The sequence below is a fragment of the Salminus brasiliensis genome, chromosome 19 (assembly GCF_030463535.1).
Source record: "Salminus brasiliensis chromosome 19, fSalBra1.hap2, whole genome shotgun sequence".
Classification (NCBI taxonomy): domain Eukaryota; kingdom Metazoa; phylum Chordata; class Actinopteri; order Characiformes; family Bryconidae; genus Salminus; species Salminus brasiliensis.
In genome coordinates this window covers 30,808,363-30,830,842 of record NC_132896.1, presented here as the reverse complement: position 1 = coordinate 30,830,842, position 22,480 = coordinate 30,808,363, and the positions used below count along the sequence as shown (strand labels likewise).

General features: G+C 42.6%; 1 protein-coding gene across 1 annotated transcript; it reads left to right on the top strand.

Moving 5' to 3' along the window:
- The first annotated feature begins 405 nt into the window (after positions 1–405).
- qdpra (quinoid dihydropteridine reductase a) lies at positions 406–21,432 on the top strand. Its single transcript, XM_072663432.1, has 7 exons — positions 406–532; positions 698–790; positions 2,760–2,856; positions 3,632–3,772; positions 10,660–10,768; positions 12,427–12,510; positions 19,942–21,432. The coding sequence occupies exons 1-7, from the start codon at positions 440–442 to the stop codon at positions 20,042–20,044; spliced, it is 720 nt and encodes a 239-aa protein (XP_072519533.1). The 5' UTR covers positions 406–439; the 3' UTR covers positions 20,045–21,432.
- The last annotated feature ends 1,048 nt before the right edge of the window (positions 21,433–22,480 follow it).

Genomic DNA, 22,480 nt, shown 5'->3' with positions numbered 1-22,480 from the left:
TTTTGGTCACTGAATAATGCCATTTGAAAACACAAATTATATTAAAATAACATAAATTATATTAAAACATTAAAACTCAATACTGTAATAAACTGCACTGCAATCAAATCCTTACAGCAATGCTCATCCAAAGCCTTCTTTTCTTGGACAGTAGAGACAGTTACTCCAAAAAAATCTTTTTGATACTCTTGAGTTCAGAAGAAACCATGAATGAGCAGGTGTCCCAATACTTTTGTCAATTTATTTTCTAGAATCTGGTAGTAATCTCTCTCTCCCTCTCTCTCTCTCTCTCTCTCTCTCTCTCTAATTAAATTGTCTCTCTCCCCTCCCCACATCTCTCTTTACCTTTCTCCTCCCCTGCTCCCTCCCTCTCCCTCCCTCTCCCTCTCTCTCTCTCTCTCCTCATTTCACCTCCTGCTCCCCACAGGCAGACAGAAACATGGCCGCTACCCCGACCAGTCGTGTGATCGTGTACGGAGGCAGAGGAGCTCTGGGCTCGGCGTGTGTTCACCTCTTTAGGTCTGAAGGCTGGGTGAGTGAGAGCTTCTCAGGTTCTCAGCTTCTCCTACACAGGCTCTGCGCCGGATGCTGCAGGCTCCTCTCTGCTGAATGAATGACACTTGTTGAACAGGCGTCACATTCAGTTGTCATCGAGTGTGTGTGTGTGTGTGTGTGTGTGTGTGTGTTTGTGGTCTAGTGGGTGGCCAGTGTTGACATCGGGGCCAATGAAGAAGCGAACGCGAACGTCCTCGTGAAAATCTGCGAGTCTTTCACCGAGCAGGCCGAGCAGGTGGGTGGAGAGGAGCTCCGTCTCTTTCATTTACCACCCGTTTTCCGACAAGTCCCGCCTACTTGTGCCAGGGTTGGCTGGTAGAATGCTGAATCCTGCGCTGGGATTGGCTAGGAGTGGTTCACTCACAAGCAGTCCACCAATCACATCTATGCAGAGGTGGGTCTGGAGGTTTGAGGAGATGCACTGACGTGAAATTGAAAAAGTATTTGTAATTTTTGAGTATTTTAAAAGGACAATAGTTTTTTTTTTCATTCATTTATATTTATTTATGTTATATTTATATTTTTTTATGTGAGTTATAGGATTACTTTATTGATCATTTAGTTTTGGGGACTTTTTCAAAGGAATTTATATAATCTATAGAACTGTTCTGCTTTTACTAAAGAAGCCTAAAAGAACCGTTTTTAAATGTACATATATATTTGAGATAATTTACTGTTGTCCTAAGTTTTTGTTGTGTGTACTTTATATTTAGTTCATTTGTAGGGCTTCTATTTCTCAGAAAAAGTTTTGAGTTGTCGTCGCTCTCTAAATATGTTGCCTTTACTAAAAAAACCCTTGAAGAACCTCTTTAATTAAGAATATACATACGTTCTAGAGGTACGCCATTGTTTTCTTCAGTTTTATGTGATTCCTTCATATTTAGTTCCTTTTCTGATCACTTTGTGGCTGTAATTTTAAAGATTTCACTTTATATAACTGTTGGTTTTCCTAAATAACCCCCAAAGAACTCCCTAAAAAAGTGTACTTGTGGAGTATTTTACTGTTATTATCTTGTTTTATCACTTTTTGACTTGTAAGAGTAGTGGAATCCTTTTTGGTGCTATATACGGTATAACGTTTAAAAGGTCTGATATATAAAATCGTCCTCAAAAGGTTTACCACCAGTCTGAGAAATGCTTTAACCAGGCAAAGAACCATTTGAGCATGCAGTTGAGCATTGCCTTTACTCAAGAACCCCTGAAGAGAACCTATTTTGACCAATATACACATATATAAGTATGTTTTCCTCAGTTTATGTCGGCAGTATATATTTAATTAATCTCAGGGCTTAACTTTCACTCTTTACATTTGGGTCAGCTCCATATTTGCCTCAAATCTTTAACGTTTGAACACTATAGCATTTTGTTTCTTGACTCAAATGGTCCCAAACTGGCAAGAATAGTAACTAACAAACACTAGAGCTTATGATGATAGAGGCTGTATGCAGTAATAGATTCAACTGCCGTTCTACATGTAGGGACTGTAGGGACTGTTCTTTTGGGACTGTTTATGGGTCATGTTGACCAGGCTATGTACTCTATAGATTTAATTCAAGTCAATTATGTAATGTCATTACCACTGATGTTTTATATTAAAGCAACCACAGGCAGTGATGAGAATGTTGTGATGCAGTAAAAACATGTTTTTAATGTTTTGGCACTATGAAATAATTGGTAAATTGCTTTTTGTTCATTTGGCGTGCATCAGAAGGGGTTCAGCAAGTCTAAGACTGTGTAATTTTGCTATTACTTGGGCTGTTATTTCACTAAAGTAACAGCTCTTGCACTGGACTGTGGTTTGGAAATACTCCTCTATCCACCTCTAGCCAATCCCAGCAGGAGGCGGTTTACTGCTAGCCAATTGTAGCACAGTAGGTGTGGTTTGTCAGAATACGGGTGGAGAAGAACTGCAATTTCCTGCCTTGTATTGACATCAGATGTTGCTCTCTCTCTCTCTCTCTCTCTCTCTCTCTCTCTCACACACACACACATACATACACAGCCTGTTTTCATTATCTGTCCTATTGTCCTATATCTGCCATTGCCATCATTCACGCCCTTCATAATCAGCCTTGTAAAATCCATAAACACAGATTCCGTGTTCAGCAAAGGTGCTTTGTTGTTTAAGACTAATTACGATGAATTGACGGTATGTTTGCAAGGACCAGGCCAGTCTGAGAGTTATTGGATATGTGTTGTCACAGGTGACGTCGGACGTGGCTCGGTTGCTGGGGGACCAGAAGGTTGATGCCATCCTGTGTGTAGCAGGGGGATGGGCTGGAGGAAACTGCAGCTCGAAAGGTCGGTTCAGGCCGGGAGTGTTTGGTCAAACACACTCTTGTTGGACCATGTTTACATGCACAGTTCCTCACTCTCATGTCTACTTAACCCAAATTAGTTTTATAATAATTCAATAATAGTTACAGGATTACTGGGAATGGGGTCATTCTGCCATTGCGGCACATTAGCACAGTCACACAGTAACTGACACAAATATTAAATATATGTAAAATATCAAATTTCAGTAATGTGGACTTATTATTATTATTATTATTATTATTATAAGCCCTATATATGCATATTGTCACTGTCCTGGAAAAAAATCATGTATCTCCATTTTTTTTCTTTACTTTGTGTCAAAATTTTACAATGAATGGACCAATAGAAATCCGAAGTCATCCGAAATGACTCCAGTGACAATGATGATATGCAAATATAGCACCATATGAATAATTAAACATGACTTAACAATAATTGTAGTGTAATCTTACACTAAAATTATTTAATATTCTATTTTATATTCAGATTATTTTTTTCTTATATATAATCAGTTTTTCAGATTATATTTAATCTGAAGAACAAGCCTCAAAAATGTTGTTTTACATACATATAACACTTATCTACTCAACTAGGGATGTCCCAATCAGGTTATTTTGCCCCCCAAACTGATCTGAGTCTCTTAATGCTGAGGGTCAGCTGATACCACCTGATAGATTCACAAACACATGGGCTGACAGTAACATTCACCATCTCTTACCTGTTTCTCTTTCTCTCTTTGCTCTGCCTGCTGATTCAGACCTGTATAAGAACAGTGATTTGATGTGGAAGCAGAGCGTGTGGACCTCCACCATCTCCAGTCACCTGGCCTCTCAGCATTTGAAGGCTGGTGGCCTGCTCACCCTGGCAGGAGCCAGTGCTTCACTCTCTGGAACTCCAGGTACCCCCACAGTTGCAGTTTCTCATAATACAGCAATAAACCACGAGAGGCTGTGCTTTACAGTGTGCTCTTACCAAGCTCAAGGGGCGTCCTTATAGGCATGATGTAAAGAGTGTGGAGCCATTTTTCTGAGACCAAATGATCTCCATCTCTATAAATCAGTACATTCCTCCATCCTTTAAAATTATGTTCCTTAAGGGTTCTTTAGTTAAGGCTTGTAGTGGTTGTAGATACACCCAATGCAGAAATGCATCTTATATACTATTGGACAAAAGTATTGGGACACTTGCTCAGAAATCAAGGCTATTAAAAGAGGTGATCCTGCTTTTGTTGTAAGTCGCTCTGGATAAGAGTGTCTGCTAAATGCCTTAAATGTAAATGTAAAACCCTTCTTTGTGGAGAACTGATTGTGACACATCTTTAATTGCTTATTGCTTTTGTAAAACAGCGGCAAAACGCAGGAGAAGTAGTTACGGCTTGAAAAGCAGCTCGACCAATCAGATTTTCGAACCCAGAATATCCGTTGTATAAAATGCATTGCTATATAATGTAAAAGCAACCAAGCTGCTTGACCAAGCAACCAAGCTGCTTGATGTTGAAGTATGATCATTTCAGCTATTTATCAGTTATTATATTATATAAAATACATAAAATATGCTAGTATTTAGATGTTTGTGATGTTTTGGGTGATGGCAGAAGCATTAGGTGTTGTAGAGGTTTCACGGCTAGTAATTTTCATAGCAAAAGCAAAAAGTAACTCTGGAAGGTGCTATTTTAGCTTCTTTTTTTTGGAGTACAGTTAAATGCTGATTGGCAATGATGAAGAATAACAGCTAGCCCATGTCTGGCATTAGGCAGCATGGTGCCAATAGGTTCATATTTATCTGCTCCAGAGAGTCCTATTCTATTGGCAGTACTTCTCTACAGGGACATTTGCACATCTGTGTCAGCAGTGGGTGCAACTTAAAGTAACATAATGCATGCATTAGAAGGGGTGTCCACAAACATTTGGAAAACTAGTCTGACAAGAAGCTTTTAAATTGTTCTATGTAGCATCAAAAAGAAGCATTTCTATTGGTCCATACATCATGAATTCCTGACACGACATAAAGAACAACGTCTAGATTCAGATTATGTAAAAGTGAAAAAAGCGAGTTTAGACTTTTGACATCTGGGACGCTTTGGCTTGTGGCCATGTTGTCAATACAAGTCAGATAAACTGACGCAAGAGGCTACTTTGGGCCAAGAAACTCTCAAATTATTAATTTCATTGGAATAGTCCGTGGAGCTCTTCATCAAAGCCAGCGTGGTTTCATTTCATTGTCAACACTATTGCTCTTCTTTAGCCTCTAAAATAGGTTCTGATGCAAGAAGAATCAGATTCATAACTGCTTCCCCAGTCTCGCAGCAGCAGTCAGCAAAAAAAGCCCCTCCAGAGCTTGATATTTACAGTGTTTAAGTTCAGCTATGCGCTCAGACTGGACCCCAAATCTTGTTTATGGGAGGAGTGTATGCAGTGTACTGCCTGAGCTGCTGTAGCGTTGACATTTTCTCTGGAAAATGAGAAAATGTGGCAGTCAGGGATATGACTGTACCTGTGCTTCATGATTACAGGGACTGCAGGGTAAACCAGCTGCTAATGGGTAATGATATCTGACACGCCGAATACTGATACCTGATTACTGCGTTCCACATCTGTCCAGATAATTAGCCATCTTGATAATTACTTGGTTATTTGTACATCTCATTTTGTGGCGTTCCTGAAGCACTTTTTAGCCATTTTTCTGAGACCACATGATCTCCATCTCTATAAATCAATACATTCTTCCATCCTTTAAAATTAGGCTTGTAGTGGTTGTAGATACACCCAATGCAGAAATGCATCTTATATATTTTTGGACAAAAGTATTGGGACACCTGCTCATTTATTGTTCCTTTTGAAATCAAGGCTTTTAAAGGCTTTTGTTGGAGTGACTGTCTCTGCTGTCCAGGGACAGTTAGGCTTTCTACTACATTTTGGAGGAACATTTGGCTGCATTCAGCAATAAGAGCGTTAGTAAGGTCAGGATGTTGGATGACCACCACCCCACCCACTCATCATTCCCAACTCCCCAACTTATCCCAAAAGTATTGGATGGAGCTCCACCATCCATCATTCAAGAGAACTTAGTTCTCCCACTGCTCCAAAACTCAATGCTGGGGGGCTTTATGGTCCCAATAGGTTCATGTTTATCTGCTCCAGAGAGTCCTATTCTTTTGGCAGGACGTCTCTACAGGGACTAGAGTGCTACTTAAAGTAGCTGAGTGCATTCATTAGAAGGGGTGTCCACAAACATTTGGACATATAGTCTATGTGGTCACAAGGACCTTTTAAAATTGTTCTATGTAGCATCAAAAAGTGTTCCCAAAGTGGTATCGGGGGAACCTTTATATTATGTGAAGGTTCTTTAAATGTTAAATGGTGCTTTACACCTGCACACCTTGTAGAACCTTTCATTGAAGGGTTCTTTAGGGTGTTGGTTCACAAATTACACCTAGAAACCCCCCAAACAGTCCACATTTATGATCCAGCCCAACACACAACACATGAACAGTAGAAGGAGCAAAAATGTGGAGTTTTTGGACCGGGTACTACACCTACTGTTGTACTTGCTGGCTACTTTCCTTTGACTTTGGTCATTATTTGACCCCGTTGTGCCCTTAAATCTCACCCATGTGGCTTTCTAATCTCCTGAAGACCCCGATTAGAGCAGACGCCATGTGATGCTCTAAGAACAATACCTCATGCAGCCCAGAGCCTGGAGCCTCCCTAAAACCCCCACATCAGCACACTGAAATATCCTCCCTGATTGGCTGCGCGGCTGGGAGGCGGCCATGACTCAGCGCTTTCCTGATGCACATGTGGACTCTGGTCTGGAGTCGTTGGTGCCTTGCTGGCTCTTTGCTTGCTGTCTGCCCACACACGCTCAACAGCGATAGAGGCACAGGATACCCTGCAGCCAGGAGATGTAGCTTTGATAGAACACGATGGGAATCTCCATCATTTCAAGTGTTTGATTTGTCCTCTTCAAAGACGTGGGGATGAGGGGGAACTGGGAAACGCTTCTGACAGGCCTGTCAACTCTCACAGCTGCATAGATCAGCACTGAACTGCAGACAGACAGACAGACAGACAGGCAGGCAGGTGGCGAAGTTTGATGGTGTATATAGTGTACAGCTTATTGCCAGCTGGGGTTTAATAATAATAACATCAGCTTTATTAATATAGCACCTTTTATGCAGTTGCAATGTACATTTACAGCATTTGTCTGATGCTCTTATCCAGAGTGGCAGTTTTGCCTATGGCCTCTTGTTGGTGTAGTGGGGTGTGCTCGCCCAGCCAGGATGTCAAACCCTAATCTGCTGCAAGGAATGTGGTATTATTACCCTCTAGAAGAAGTAAAAGAATAAAGAACTTAAAAAAAAGGTAGTCAAATTGTGAAATATATTGACAAAAGTATTGGGACGTCTGCTCATTCATAGTTTCTTCTGAAATCAAGGCTACCAAAAAAAATAAATAAAGAGTGTATCCTGCTTTTGTTGGAGTAACTGTCTCTACTGTCCAGCGAAGGGGGCTTTCTAGATTTTGGAGGAGCATTGCTGTGAAGTTTTGATTGCAATCAGCAAAAAGAGAGCGTTAGTGAGATCAGGATGTTGGATGATGATCACCACCCCACCTCATCATCCCCAACTCCCCAACTCATCCCAAAAGTATTAGATGGAGCACCGTCCATCATTCTAGAGAACACAGTTCTTCCACTGCTTCACAGCTCATTGCTGGGGGGCTTTATACCCCTCTATAGCACACACCTGGCATTAGGTAGCATCTTCTGTGGAGCATTTTGACAGAATCTGCCAGACCTGTGTTAAGGTTTAGGGAGAAGCTACAAGTTAGCTTCTCATTTTCGTTCTGTCCAGGGTTTCCGTTCCACCTTAAATGTTGCAGCAGTTCAAGGTGCAGGCACAAATGTGCCAGAATGCAACATCTGTGTCATTTAAGGTGGCAATTTTTTACCTCAGCATATTAGACCAGTTCTGACAGTTAAGTAGATATATAATACAATACAATAAATGTGGAATAAATAAATAAAAATATAATAAATAAATCAATACATTTGACATTGTCACAGTTTTAAACCCCCATCCATCATCGGAGAAGAGTTGTTGAGCGTTGAATGATGTGTTTGTTGTTCTTTTTTCTTTTTTTGAGGAAGCCTGATGATGTGATGCATCAGCAGTCATATGTCGCTGTCATAAAACAGTCATAAAAAACACATTAAAGAAACAGTCCATTCTGACAGTCCATTCGTCATAAAGTGTTTAAAAAATAAGTACATGTAAAAAAGAGTACAAATAAAACACAGAGAAATGGAGTTGCAAGGTTTTCAAATAGTGGATACATGTAATAGCAGTGTTGATTAGACACTCCATAGTCATCTAAATACAGTATTACAGAATCTAGGTGACCAGGATGTTCATGAATGTTGCTGCAGTGATAGAGGTCATTATTTTTTTTGTAGTAGACCATCCATCTGGTGCTGTTTTCTCAGTTGTACAGTCCTCTGTGTTGCGATCTGAATGCTTGGGTTAAACTGCTGTCGAAAAAGCGCTCAGTAAAGTTCATTATTGATCCTGTAAGCCAGACCTCGAGTGGCATGTGAGCATGTGAGTGCCCTATGACCCATTTTTATCCTGGGTTTAAAACCTAAGGTCAAAATGAAGCTTCTGAAGGTCTTCAAAGCAAACCCAGGATCCCTCGTTTAAGCTGAGGACCTACGCCGCCCCTTGTTCTCATTGGCTCTTTCTCCATAAGTGCTTCTGGCTTGTCTGTCTTTCAGTGTGGCATTAGAAGGAACAGCTTTTCCTCTCATAAAGATGCTTGATTCTGGTTATTGAGTCCAGATGCCAACAGCCTAAACATGTAGTGAGAGTGTGTGTGTGTGTGTGTGTAAAAAACATATGGATATTTAGGAATTACTTTTTTATAAATATCATTATTTTGATAAATAGAAATACAACTTGTAAAATTAACTAAATAGAAATGCAGTTTTCTAGTGAGGAAAAAATAGGGACACTCCCACATTTATCACTACTTAACATTTGTAAAAGTAGAATTAGATACCGCACATCAGCCGCAGATGATTAGAACATGATTGGAGATGGTTTTGGTTTTTGAACTGTGTTTAAAACTGTGTCCTATTCACTTTCCCCTACATGCCAAAGATCCCTATATAGATCCCTATTATAGGGAACAGAATTCCACCAGGTAGTGAACCACTGTGGACACCTCATTATGTGTGTGAGCTCACTGCTGTGGGTGGAGATAATGTGGTGTAAGCAATCTGAATGCTGATCTACCTCAGAGAAGCTGTGTGTGTGTGTGTGTGTGTGTGTGTGTGTGTGTGTGTGTGTGAGTGAATCTTCAAACCAAACAACCCAAAGAATTATGGGTTCTTCCAGTGCACATCACCTGTGAACTACTTGGGATTGCTACAGTGCACTGAAAATGCTGCATGTTTTCCGACACCCCTACATAACCCTAAAGTAGGGCACTATATAGTGAACAGGGCACAGTTTAGGACGCTTGATTCTCTTGATTGTCGATTGATGTGAGTGGTATCACCACGATGAGGTCCAAAGAGAGCTCTTTGAAGCCTTCAGAAGGAAGGGTGTAGACGCATAGGAGTCTGGGAAGGGGTTTAGAAAGATCTCAGAACAGTTAGAAATCAGACATTGCTCTGTCTTCTAACTGTAGAACACCAGGTCAGGACGTCCCAGCAGGTTCAGCCCGAGAGCAGAGACCACAAGACGTCTCCAACAATCGTAAAATGTCATCACGGGATCTACAGATAGCTCTTGTCACAGTCGATGTCAAGGAACATGCAGCTACCCTCAGAAACAGACTGCACATCTGTCCAAAGCACGTTAGTTCCGAAGTCCTGGTCCTTGTCTTGGTGTTCAGTGGCAAACTTAAGCCGTGCCCTGATGTCTTTGGCCTGTATCAGCCGAGTGATTAAACCTGCGATTATCATTCTTAGCAGAACATGGTGTGTATGTGTGCACAAAGCACCTGCATTTTTACATTCCTATTATACTGTCCACTGACGAAACCACACCACGTCTGCTGGCTAGCCATCGAAGCAACAGCTGGACCAATAGAAATGCTCCAAAATGAGTCTTGAGTCCTTGACTTCCATTGAAAGATGAGAAGGTTTTTTCCTTTTCCTGCAAAGTTTAGACATTTTTAGATTTTAGCATGGCTGCAATACTATATGTCCAAATGTTTGTGGACACCCCTTCAAATGAATGCATTCAGCTACTTTGAGTTGCACCCATTGCTGGTGACACAGATGTCCGAATGCACACAGACCCTTAGCTTGTCTAGTCCTTGCAGTGAAGTACTGCCAATAGAATAGGACTCTCTGAAGCAGATAAGCATGTAGCCTGTCAGCACTGTGTCACCTAATGCCAGGCGTGGGCTAGAGGGGTATAAAGCCCCCCCCCCAGCATTGAGCTGTGGAGCAGTGGAAGAATCTGGAATGATGGACAGATGGTGCTCCATCCCATACTTTTGGTTGAGGATGAGTTGGGAAGTTGGGGATGAGGTGGGGTGGAGATCATCATCCAACAACAACCTGGCCTTACTAACGCTCTTGTCGCTGAATGCAATCAGATCTTCACAGCAATGACTCTCCAAAATCTAGTAGAAAGCTACTTTTTAATACCCTTGATTTCGGAAGAAACAATAACTAGCAAGTGTCCCAATACTTTTGTCCATATACTGTATATATATTATATATATATAATATGGGTTCATTCTCTCTCTCTCACTCTCTCTCTCTCTCCAGGTATGGTGGGCTATGGCATGGCCAAAGCTGCAGTCCATCAGCTGTGTCAGAGTCTGTCTGGAGAGAACGGTGGGCTTCCAGTTGGAGCCGTGGCTGTGGCCATCCTCCCGTAAGGCATTTACCCAAGCCACTTATTCAGGCCTCATGATGAGTCAGCACTGCAGCTGTTATTGACTGAGAGACACATCTGTTCACCATAGACCGCATGACTCTGCACTTTTTTGCGCAGAGGCAGGGCTGAGCAGTCTGATGTGATTTTCGAGTGTGCTCTGCTATATTAGTGCTGTATTAGTTAGCTCTCAGATTAAATACTCTGTCTCAGTCTTCACTGTACACCCCTAAACACGAAGGTGCTACAAATGGTTCCTATGGAGATACCATAGAAGAACCACTTTGGGTTTCATAAAGAACCGTGTTTGTAATAGAGATTAAAGAACACCTGAAGAAAAAGGTTCTTTATCAATTTAAAGGGTCTTCACGCTCATATCTCTATTTCAAACATGGTTCTTTATGGAACCCAAATTGGTTCTTCTATGGCGTAGAACCTTTATTTTTGTAGTGTACACAACTAGATTTTTATTTATTGTGATTTTAGAAACATTCAGGAACAAGACCTGCACCTGCTTGGACTATGTTTTGGTATTAGAGATCTTATATACAGTTATACAATGCCGTGAACCACATACATTACATGGACAAAAGTTTTGGGACACCTGCCCATTCCTTATTTCTTTTTAAATCAAAGATATATATATCCTTCTATAAAAAAAGGTGTAGTAGGGTGTGCTCGCCCAGCCAGGGTGTCAAACCCTAATCTGCCACAGGGAATGTGGTGTTATCACCCTCTAGAAGAAGTAAAAGAATAAAGAATTTAAAAAAGGTAGTCAAATTGTGAAAAATATTGACAGAAATATTGGGACGTCTGCTCATTCATAGTTTCTTCTGAAATCAAGACTATAAAAAAAGAGCTTATCCTGCTTTTGTTGAGGTAACTGTCTCGGGAATAATTATTACTAGATTTTGAAGGAGCATTGCTGTGAGGATTTGATTGCATTCAGGGACAGCAGTGTTGGGGAGTAAGGTCATAATGTTGGATGATCACCACCCCACCTCATCCGCAACTCTCCAAATCATTCCAGAAGTACTGGATGGAGCATCATCCATCATTCCAGAGAACACAGTTCTTCCACTGCTCCACAGCCCAATGCTGGGGGGCTTTATACCCCTCTATAGCACACACTTGGCAATAGACATCATGGTGCCAATAGGTTCATGCTGATCTGCTACTGAAAGTTTGATTCTACTAGCAGTACTTCTCTGCAAGGACTAGACTCGCTGTGCATGTGTGCATCTGCACATCAGTGTAACCAATGGGTGCAACTTAAAGTAACTGAATGCATTCATTAGAAGGGCTGTCCAAAAACATTTGACACATATAGTCTATGGACTTTGTCACCAAGCTCGTTGCTGTTACCATTTAAGTCCATTTGAATAGAAAATACTCTCTTTAAATGTTCATACTCACACAGCATTGCCTATGTCGGGCCTTTTTGATTGACGCTCTTGCCTGTAGAGAGGCTTTTTAATGTGTGTGTGTGTGCTCCTGTCTAGGTACATGACGCATGCTTTACTCCAGTCTCTTGTTGTGTCAGCTGTGTGTACTGAATGTAGCTCTGAAAGGGCAGATTGGTCTGGCGGCTCTGCCTCAGGCTCCTCCGCTCTTCCAGAGCCTTTCCCAGATAACCTTGTTATGACGTCATCTTCCAGGGTTACCTTGGATACGCCGATGAACAGGAAATTTATGCCTGACGCCGACTTCGGCACTTGGACACCGCTGGAGTACATTGCTAAGTGAGTGCACTGCTCTCATTACCACTGAAGAAAATTTATATTTAAGGCTGGTTCATCTGCATAGTAGTGTAAAGGTGCAAAAGGCCAATATTTGGTAGTAGGTAAACACATAAACCTGAAAAAAAATAGGGTGTCCTAATTTTTTACCTGACTGTATTTGCTCACATACACAGACATTAAATAAATAAATTAATAAATATTAAAGGAGAACTCCAACCCAAGCATCCTCCAACCCAATTCCTACCTGCCATGTCCGTAGCATGTAGTCGGCCGCCTTGTATAATCAATGGCCTGTCATTAGAAAAGGACAGGATGGGAAGATGCTGACAGAATACATCACCGACCTGATGACCTTATTTATTAGCACATCGTGAACCAGCAGGATCTTTTACTACGTTCAGGGAAATGTGCCAGAATTCTTGTATATGATAATTAAGCATATGGGGAAGATCATAGATTTGAGGATTAGTGTTAAAAAAAATCAAATAATTTTGTAATTGATTCAACACACCAGGATTTGAGGTTTTAGCCATTTAGCCATTATCAACCCTCTTCAACCCTCGAGGAGGTCCATTATTTACAGCGTCCATCCAGTACCTTATTGAGTTAATCAGTAGTTCACCATGTTAAATAAGGTGTGCCAGTGGGGAAACTGCACAAATCCATTCAATTGAAGGTACTGAGCTTCTCGCTAGACACAGTTCTTGGGTAACACTTATCTTAATATCTAGAATGGGTTCTAGATATTAGCAGTTCAATTAAATTCATTTGTATCAAATGTATATATATGTTTGAGTTAGCCTGGAGCTCATAGAAGAACCATGTTTGTAGTAGAGGAGAGTGATTAAAGAACATTTGAAAAGCTTTAAGAACCGAGAAGAAGGATCTTTGCCAATTTAAAGGAACATCTCTATTACAAACTTGGTTCCTTATGAAACCCAAGGTGATTCTTCTATGGCGTATCATCACTAGACTTTTATTTACTGTCATTTTATGGCCTATGGTTTGGAATAGAGATTTAGCCATTATCAACCCTCTTCAACCCTCAACCCTCGAGGAGGTCCATTATTTACAGTGTCCACCCAGTACCTTATTGGGCTAATCAGTAGTTCACTATGTTAAATGAGGTGTGCCAGTGGGGAAACTGCACAAATCCATTCAATTGAAGGCCCTGATCTTCTCAAGAGCTGATACAGTACAATGGGTTCTAGATATTAAGCAATACCAGTTCAGTTTAAATGTAGTTATACATTTGAGCAAGCCATGGGTGACGATGGTACGGAAAAACCTCCCTCAAAACAAGGGGAAGAAACCTTGAGAGGAACCAAGACTCAAAAGGGGAACCCATCCTCCTCTGGTCGACACCGGATAGCAGAGCAAATACCAGGGACCAGAAAACTGGAGGAGAAAACAGGGGGGAAGAGTTGGGTGTGAGGTGCAAACTCCAACATATTCCAAGTAAAGGAATTCATTTACTACTTTAAATACTTTCTTACTCTGGATTATGACTCAGCAAATACATGTAAAGTGATGCAAACGGGCCTGGATTTGTTCCAAGTTGTACCAGTGTGGGAAAAAAAAATCCAGGAACAGCCGTTGGTTTTAAGAGCTTAGGGGCATAATGGGTTAACTGTGTGGTACAAACTCCAAAGTTGGCTGGCTGATAAGTTTGAAGCAAAGTGATAGTGAGGAACCTGCTAAATTACACTGAAATGCAGACCAGGTTCTAGCTATTAGGCTGCAAAAAGGACCCAGTACAGTATCTCGAGGTGGTAAGTGTCAACAACCCCGGCAGCACGGTTCACTGTAGTGCCTCACATTTGAGCAGAAATGGTGAGGACGCAGTAACTCCAGTAGTAACCCCAGTCAACCCCAGTGAGAACAATAGCTGTCTTTCACATCCCAGATGTTGGCCACAGGGTGGCAGTGGCGTTCTTCCTGAGAAGCAGCAAATTTAGTAGTCATGGGCTGCAGAAGAGGAAACAGCTGTCGAGGTTAATCTGCAAATGACAGTAGATCTTATCAACCCAGATTGAACACGATTGTGGTTCTTCAGAGCTGGTGGTCAGATGTGATCAGCTGGACTCATTTTCAGCACAGTCAACCCGGCCAGTTCGCCCGGTGATTCAATTTTAGGGGCTTGAAAGACAAATGTTCCTCAAGACGTGGATATGTCTGGATTCAGCTAACAGGAGCATGTCAGGGTATATATACGCTATATGTCCAAATGTTTGTGGACACCCCTTCTAATGAATGTGCTCAACTACTTTAAGTTGAACCCATTGCCGATACAGATGTGCCAATGCACACAAGCACACACAGACACGCACAGCTTATCTAATGCCTGTAGAGAAGTACTGCCAATAGAATAGGACTCTCTGGAGCAGATTAACATGAACTCATTGGCACTGTCGCCTAATGCCAGGCGTGGGCTAGAGGGGTGTAAAGCCTCCCCCCAGCAATTTGAAGCTGTGGAGGAACCTCTTAAGGTGCTTTTTACCTTCTTTTTATGGAACCTTTTCTTTTTACAAGAAAAAGGTTCCTTGAAGGTTCCTCAAAGTTCCTCCATAGTTTCAGACTGAAGAACCCTTGTAAGGTTCCTCAAGGTACACTTTGACAGTGCACTTCACACAGGACGTGATTAGACTGCAGTGTTGTAAAGGAGCTGGGAGCTGATTGGTCAGGGAGGAGAGTCAGACTGGATTAGAAGATATTAAACACTATAAAACCTTATATAAAGTCTCGACTAAACTAAATCAGTCAGTCCAGAATGTCTGATTATAGAAACTGATCCTGAAAATAAAGGATTTTACTGAACAGATTAATCAGCTGCTCATCTGATCTAAACTGTGGGGCTGGATTATTATTTATACACACACAAAGATCAGATCTGTATCAGCTGATGCTCAGCATTAAGAGACCTGGATCGGATCGGGGCTTTATTTTTAAGAATGTTGACCGAAACGACTCCCATTGAGACAAATGATTTCAATATATGCTGGCATTCATTTCTCAGTCATGTTAAGCCACGGACAATGTAAACTCCCTAAACTTTCATCAGCAAAAGCCTTAAAATGAAGCAGGTGCTGATATAATATATGGAAATGTTTAAAATAAATAAATTACAGCTGGTTTAATGCAGTCAAACCGGTCCCCAGGGACCCTCAGATGGTTCAGACATGGAATACATAGGGATGGAGCAAAAATCGGAACCGTCAGGGGGTCCCTGAGGACCGCTTTGAGAACCTCCGGTTTAATGCATCATAAATTCATGCCAGGCATTAATGTCACCTCGGCTCAGAGCGCCACAGACTGCTCCGCTTTCCACATTCCCCCTGAAACTAGAAGAGCAGAGATGCAGGAGATGTCACCAGTGTGGAGCACTTTCAATTGTCAGATGATGGGGAAAGGGCTCAGTGCAGAACTTTGGGATGAGAGGCTGGAACAGCGCGTTCACAGCTGATTTCAGTTCATTCGCGCCACCACCACTATATACTGTTCCTGCATAATTGCTGCCTTCTGGATATACAGTGGTATGTGAAAAAATAGGACATCCCATGGAAACCTTGTGTTTTTTAACATTACACTATATGGCCAAAAGTATTGGGACGCTTGCTCATTCATTGTTTCTTCTGAAATCAGGGGGGGTTAAAAAATAGGTTATCCTGCTTTTGTTGGAGTAACTGTCTCTGCTGTCCAAGCAAGACTTTCTACTTTGCTGTGAGGATTTGATTGCTTTGAGTGACAACAAATATGACAATTTTGTGTGTGTTATTACTGTCACATGATGTAATATTACTATTATTATATTGTAGTAATATTAACATTATTAAGATTAACAACAATAATAATAATAAAAAAAAATAAAAATAGCTGGTAATTAAACTAGTAATATTATTACACAAGCAGAGGGACACAGCTCTGTCCCTCTAAATTCTGTGTTCCCCAGTACAAGACAAGTCTAGAAACACCCCTTGATTTAAATGTTGTTGTTTTTTTGTTCACATGACTATATTACTACTAGGATCTTTTCCCAAGAAACACTTGGGCTACATGGTTTAAGATGTTCACAACTGATTTCAGGTCATTTGCGCCATCACCAGTATACCCAGTTAATGCACCGCTGCTGCCTATATATTTTGACCTGCAGTAACAAACACAGTTATGGTTTATTATTCTAAACATTAAATTCATTGTTTTGGGGAGATTCTTTTGAAAGTAAGTAAACCAGTACAGTACAGTAGTCGCTCTGAAATGCCAATGAGCATTCAAGACCTGTAAAAGGAAGCCAATGAGGCCAGCCCCTGACATGACATGCTCAAACAGCATGATAGTGACTCAGTGAAATATCACACATGCAGAAGCCTGCGGCCGGCCGCTGTATTGGGACGGAGCAGTCCAGACTGCTGGGACTAAATCTCTTATGCCGGTCTGCGCAGATTAGATGGGGATTTGATGCAACTTTGTAATCCCAGAGGAGGACAGGCCGAAACGAACCCGCAGGGATTAGCGAGGGAAACGATGAGAGATGGAGGAATATAAATAGAGCGGGTGCTGGAGGGTAATTAATACAAACACTCACACCCGCAATCTGCTGTTGGTGCTGTGTAGGTTTAGCGCAGCCTTGCTGTTTTTCTTCTGTCAGCTTTCTAGAATCTTCCACAGCTTACAGCTGCCTTCAGTATCTCATTCTACCCCCCCCCTCTCTCTCTCTCGCACACCTTTTTTCTTCACTTTCACTCTCTCTCCTTCTGTCTCTGTATCTCACTTTCCTACTTCCTCTCTCTCCCATCACTCTTCTCTCTCTCTCCGTCTGTCTGCACCCTGTCCTCCTCTTTCCAAAACACCCCCTCCCACCCTCTCTCTCTCTCTCCCATCACTCTCTTCAGCCTCCCCCTCCACTCTCGTCCTATTATCAATATTCTCTCTCTCTCTCTCTCTCTCTCTCTCTCTCTCTCTCTCTCTCACTTCCATCTTTTTTCTTCATTTTCTCTCTCCTTCTTTCTCTCCCCATCATTCTTCTTTCTCTCTTCCCTCTCTCTCTCTTTCTTAAACCTCTCTCTGTCGCCTCTTTTTTTCTCCACTTTTCTCTCTCACTCTCTCTCTCTCTCTCGCCCTTTAGCTCTTCTTTTCTCTCTCCCTCCTTCTGTCTCCTTCCTGTCTAGTTTCACTCCCTTTCTATCTCTCTCAACCTTTCCTCTGTCTCTCTCTTCCCTCTCATTTTTCTCCATTTCCACTCTCGCATTCTCTCTCTCTCTCTCGCTATCTTACTCCCTCGCTCCCTCTCTCTCCCATCATTCTACTTTTACTTTCTTCTTCTTCTCTCTCTCTCTCACCCACTCTCTCACTCCCATCTTGTTTCCTCATGTTCTCTCTCTCTCCCTCCCCCTCTCTCCTTATCTTACTCCCCCACTCCTTCTCTCCCCATCATTCTTCTTTCACTTTTTTCTGCTCTCTCTCTCTCTCTCTCTCTCTCTCTCTCTCATTCCCATCTTTTTTTCTCTCCCTGTCTTACTCTTCTTATCTCTCTCCATCAATATTCTCTCTTCTCTTATATTCTCTCTCTCCTTCTCTCTCTCCCTGTCTTACTCTCCCACTCCCTCGCTCTCCCCATCATTCTTCTTTCTCTCATCCCTCTCCCCTCGTCCCTCCCCCACCTCCCCCTCTCTGTTTATTTTCTCTCTATATTTCTTTCTCACGTTCTTCCACTCTCTCTCCCTCAATTTCCCCCTCTCTCACTTTCTTCCACTCTCTCTCCCTCAATTTCCCCCTCTCTCACGTTCTTCCACTCTCTCTCCCTCAATTTCCCCCTCTCTCACTTTCTTCCACTCTCTCTCCCTCAATTTCCCCCTCTCTCACGTTCTTCCACTCTCTCTCCCTCAATTTCCCCCTCTCTCACTTTCTTCCACTCTCTCTCCCTCAATTTCCCCCTCTCTCACGTTCTTCCACTCTCTCTCCCTCAATTTCCCCCTCTCTCACTTTCTTCCACTCTTTTTCCCTCTAATGTCCCCCTCTCTCACTCTCTTCCACTCTCTCTCCCTCAATTTTCCCCCTCTCTCACTTTCTTCCACTCTCTCTCCCTCAATTTCCCCCTCTCTCACTTTCTTCCACTCTCTCTCCCTCAATTTCCCCCTCTCTCGCTTTCTTCCACTCTCTCTCCCTCAATTTCCCCCTCTCTCACTTTCTTCCACTCTCTCTCCCTCTATTTTCTCCCTCTCTCTCATTGTCTCTCTCCCCAGCACTGCCCCATCTCTCTCTTCAACCTCTTTCTTCCCACTCTCACTCTCTTCCCATAAATATTCTCTCTTACACACCATCTCTCTCTCTCCTTTACCATCAATATGCTCTCTCTCCCCCTTTATGTCTTCTCTCTCTATTTCTCCTCCTGTTTTCTCTTCCTGTCTCTCGCTCTCTCTCTTTTCTCTTTTCTCTCTCTGTATCTCACTCTCCCACTCCCGCTCTCTCTCCATCAGCACTACACCCTCTCCCCCTCCTTTCTTACCTTTTTCTCGCTACTCTCTCTCTCTTCCCTCTTCCTACTCTCTGTTTCTTGCCCACTTTCTTCTTCACTGTCCTTCCCTCTTCCTGACATATCCTTCCTCTCTCTCCCTATCACTATTATCACTGTCCCGTTTACACTGCATGTCCAAATGTTTGTGGACACCCCTTCTTGTAAATGCATTCAGCTATTTAAGTTGCACCCATTGCTGACACAGATGTGCAAATGCACACACACACACACACACAGCTTATTTAATCCCTGTAGAGAAGTATTGCCAATAGAATAGGACTCTCTAGAGCATATAGACATAAGCCTGTTGGTACCATTGAGCTGTGGAGCAGTGGAACTGTGTTGATGATGGATGGTGGTGCTCCATCCAGTACTTTTGGAATGAGTAGGGGAGTCGGGGATAAAGTGGGGTGATGATCACCCAACATCCTGACATCACTAAAGCTCTTGTCGCTGAGTGCAATCAAATCCTCACGGCAATGCTTCTCCTAAATCTAGTAGAAAGGATCTTTTTTTTAATACCCTCGATTCTGGGAGAAGCAATAAATGACCTGGTGTCCCAATACTTTTGACCATATAACGTCTCTCACTCTCTCGTCTATCTCTCACGCTCTCCTTCTCCTTCCTTCTATTTCTCTGGTTTGTCTCTGTTCAACTCACACTCTCTCTCCTCTCTCGCCCTATTTTACTCTCTCTCTCTCTTTCCCTACCTCTCACCCTCACTGTGCTCCCTCACTCTCTCTCTTCTTCTCTCTCCCCATTTCTCCTCATCTCCGTCTCCACCACCCCCACTCTCATTATCCTGCACTCTCTCCCTCTCCCCTTCCCCACTCCACATCATTTTCACTGCTCTTTCTCTCTCTCTCGCTCATTCTCTCGCTCTCTCACTCACTCTCTTCCCTCCTCTCTCTGTGTTCCAGAACCTTCCACAGCTGGGCCACTGGGTCAGGGCGGCCAGCTTCAGGCAGTCTGATCCAGCTGGTGACGACAGGAGGAGTAACAGAGGCCACGCCAGTTCACTAAAGGCATCAGAGCGAAAGAAGAAGAAGAGGAGGAGGAGAAAAGAGGGTTCTGGAAGAGGCAAACATTTCCCAGTCTATTCTGCTGCTGAAAAGAAAAGATCAGAAAGATGAAGTCCTGAAGGAGGAACCTTCTTGAAGGGAGAAGAACCAGAGCTTTCATCCATTCAGCCTTATATGTATAGTGTTAGAACACAGCGTCTCCTACCGGTCAGCCTGTCAGTCTGTATGTCTCACTCTCAAAGCAGTTCCTGGATGATACTGTGGGCTTGTCTAGAAATCCCAACTCCATCATCTGTTTTGTTTACATCACATTGTGTAGAATCATCTGGAAATGTCTAGACACCACCATGATTGGAGGAACCCCTTGCTTCTGATCTGTGTAACGGTGATCGACCCAATCTAACTGCCCTATCCATGCTCCTCTCCAAATGTGTTCTTTCCATACTACCATGCTTGTTTACAGTTGGTGAGGTATACCAATCAGCCAAAACATGGTAGATGTGGTGACTGGTGAAGTGAACCACATCGATTATCTGGTTATGGGGCAGGATCTACGTATTAGGCAGCAAGTGATCAGTCAGTTCTTGAAGGTGATGTTCTAAAAGCAGGACAATCGGGTAAGCTTACACAAACTGTGATGGCTAAGCACCTGGGTCAGAACATCTCCAAAACATCTGGCAGGTCTTGTAGGGTGTTTCTGGTACATACCAAAAGTGCTCCAAGAAAAGAAGCACAACTGGTGAATCAGCTACAGGGCTCTGTGATGCAAGTCATGAAGGCCCCACCTCACAGCTTACAGGACTTTTAAAGGATCTGCTGCTAACGTTAGACAACCATCAGAGGTCTTGTGGAGTCCATGCCTCGACGAGTCAGAGCTGGTTTGTTGGTACGAGGGGGACCTACACAATATTAGGCAGGTGGTTTTAATGATCGGTGTGTAACTGGTTGGTGGTACATAGATGTTTTGAGATGTTTACCCATTTGCTTCCATCCAAAATTTGGTATTTGGACAAGACTTGTCCAGCTTCAGAACAGTAGCTACAATAGCTTTTGGAAAGAGCATTGGTAGGTCAGTTTCTTGAGCTGTATTTAAAACTAGGGCCATAACTCATATCCGCCCTCCATGGTCATTCCAAAAGTGTAGCTTTAAAACAGTGTTTACAGCTTGGTTTACAGATGTTGTTGAGTTTCTACAACCAGTAACACCCCAGAGGAACACTGCTGTTATGTTCAATATGTCCAGTGAGGAGTGGCCTTAGTCTATGTGTGTGTGTTTCAGTGCGAGAGAGACGTAAATGAAAAGATTTACCATGTCATCCATCAGAATCTGTCCTATACCCCCTGGCTGTGTGTTCCAGTGCCATTAAACATAAATGAACCACTCTTAAACAGTGAACATTTATTACCATCCACTACTTTCTTCCATAGCATCCACTTATCCCCTTCCCAATCCTTGTCACTGTTATTTAAATGGCCATCCATGGGAGGGATATAGAGTTCAGGATATGAGTGAAAGTAAACAGCAGAAGCAAAAGCAGCTGTGTGTGGTGTGGTGTCCGGGTGTTCCTCTTTGAAAGTGCTATGATCAGCCACACTCAGTATACATACTATATGTCCAAATATTTGTGGACACTCCTTCTAATGAATGTATTCAGCTACTTTAAGTTGTACAAATGCATGCATGCACACACACACACATATACAGCTTGTTTAGACCCTGTAGGGAAAGAAGCATTGCCATGAAATAAGCCTTTCTGGCGCAGACAGACAGAGATAGACATGCTGCCTAATGCCAAGTGTAGGCTAGAGGGGTATGAAGCCCCCCAGCATTGAGCTGTAGAGCAGTGGAACGATGGATGGTGCCCCGTCCAGTATTTTTGGGATACAATTGGTGTGTTGACGGGGTGTTGAACATCCTGACCTCACTAACACTCTTGTTGCTGAGTGCAATCAAGTCCTCACAGCAGTGCTCCTCAAAAAAAAATAAGGCCTTCGTCCCTGGACAGCTGCTTCACTAAAAAAAGCATGATCATTTTTTTATATCCTTGATTTCAGTAGGAATAATGAGCAGATGTCCCAATACCTTTGTCCACATAGTTTATGGATATTCTAGGCTCTATTACATAGTAATAATGTCTTAGCTTGGTGGTATTTTCATTTCTCCAACGGAATCATAAAGCACTCCTGAAAGTTACCCCGGATTAGAGCCTCGGCTAAGCGCTGAAAATGTAAATGTTGAGCGCGTTCAGTGGAAGCTCTTTCACTGCTGCACGAAGGCCTAAGAGGAGGCCGGGGCTGCACTGATGTTGCATGGCTGGTTCTGCAGTAACGGGGGGCTGTCTCTGGTGAAGGAGTGAAGGGGCGCCCCTCTCTCTGCCTGCGGCTGTTGGCGTTCGGTCTGAAAAGCATGTGGAAGCCATTTTGACTGAAGCGCCCA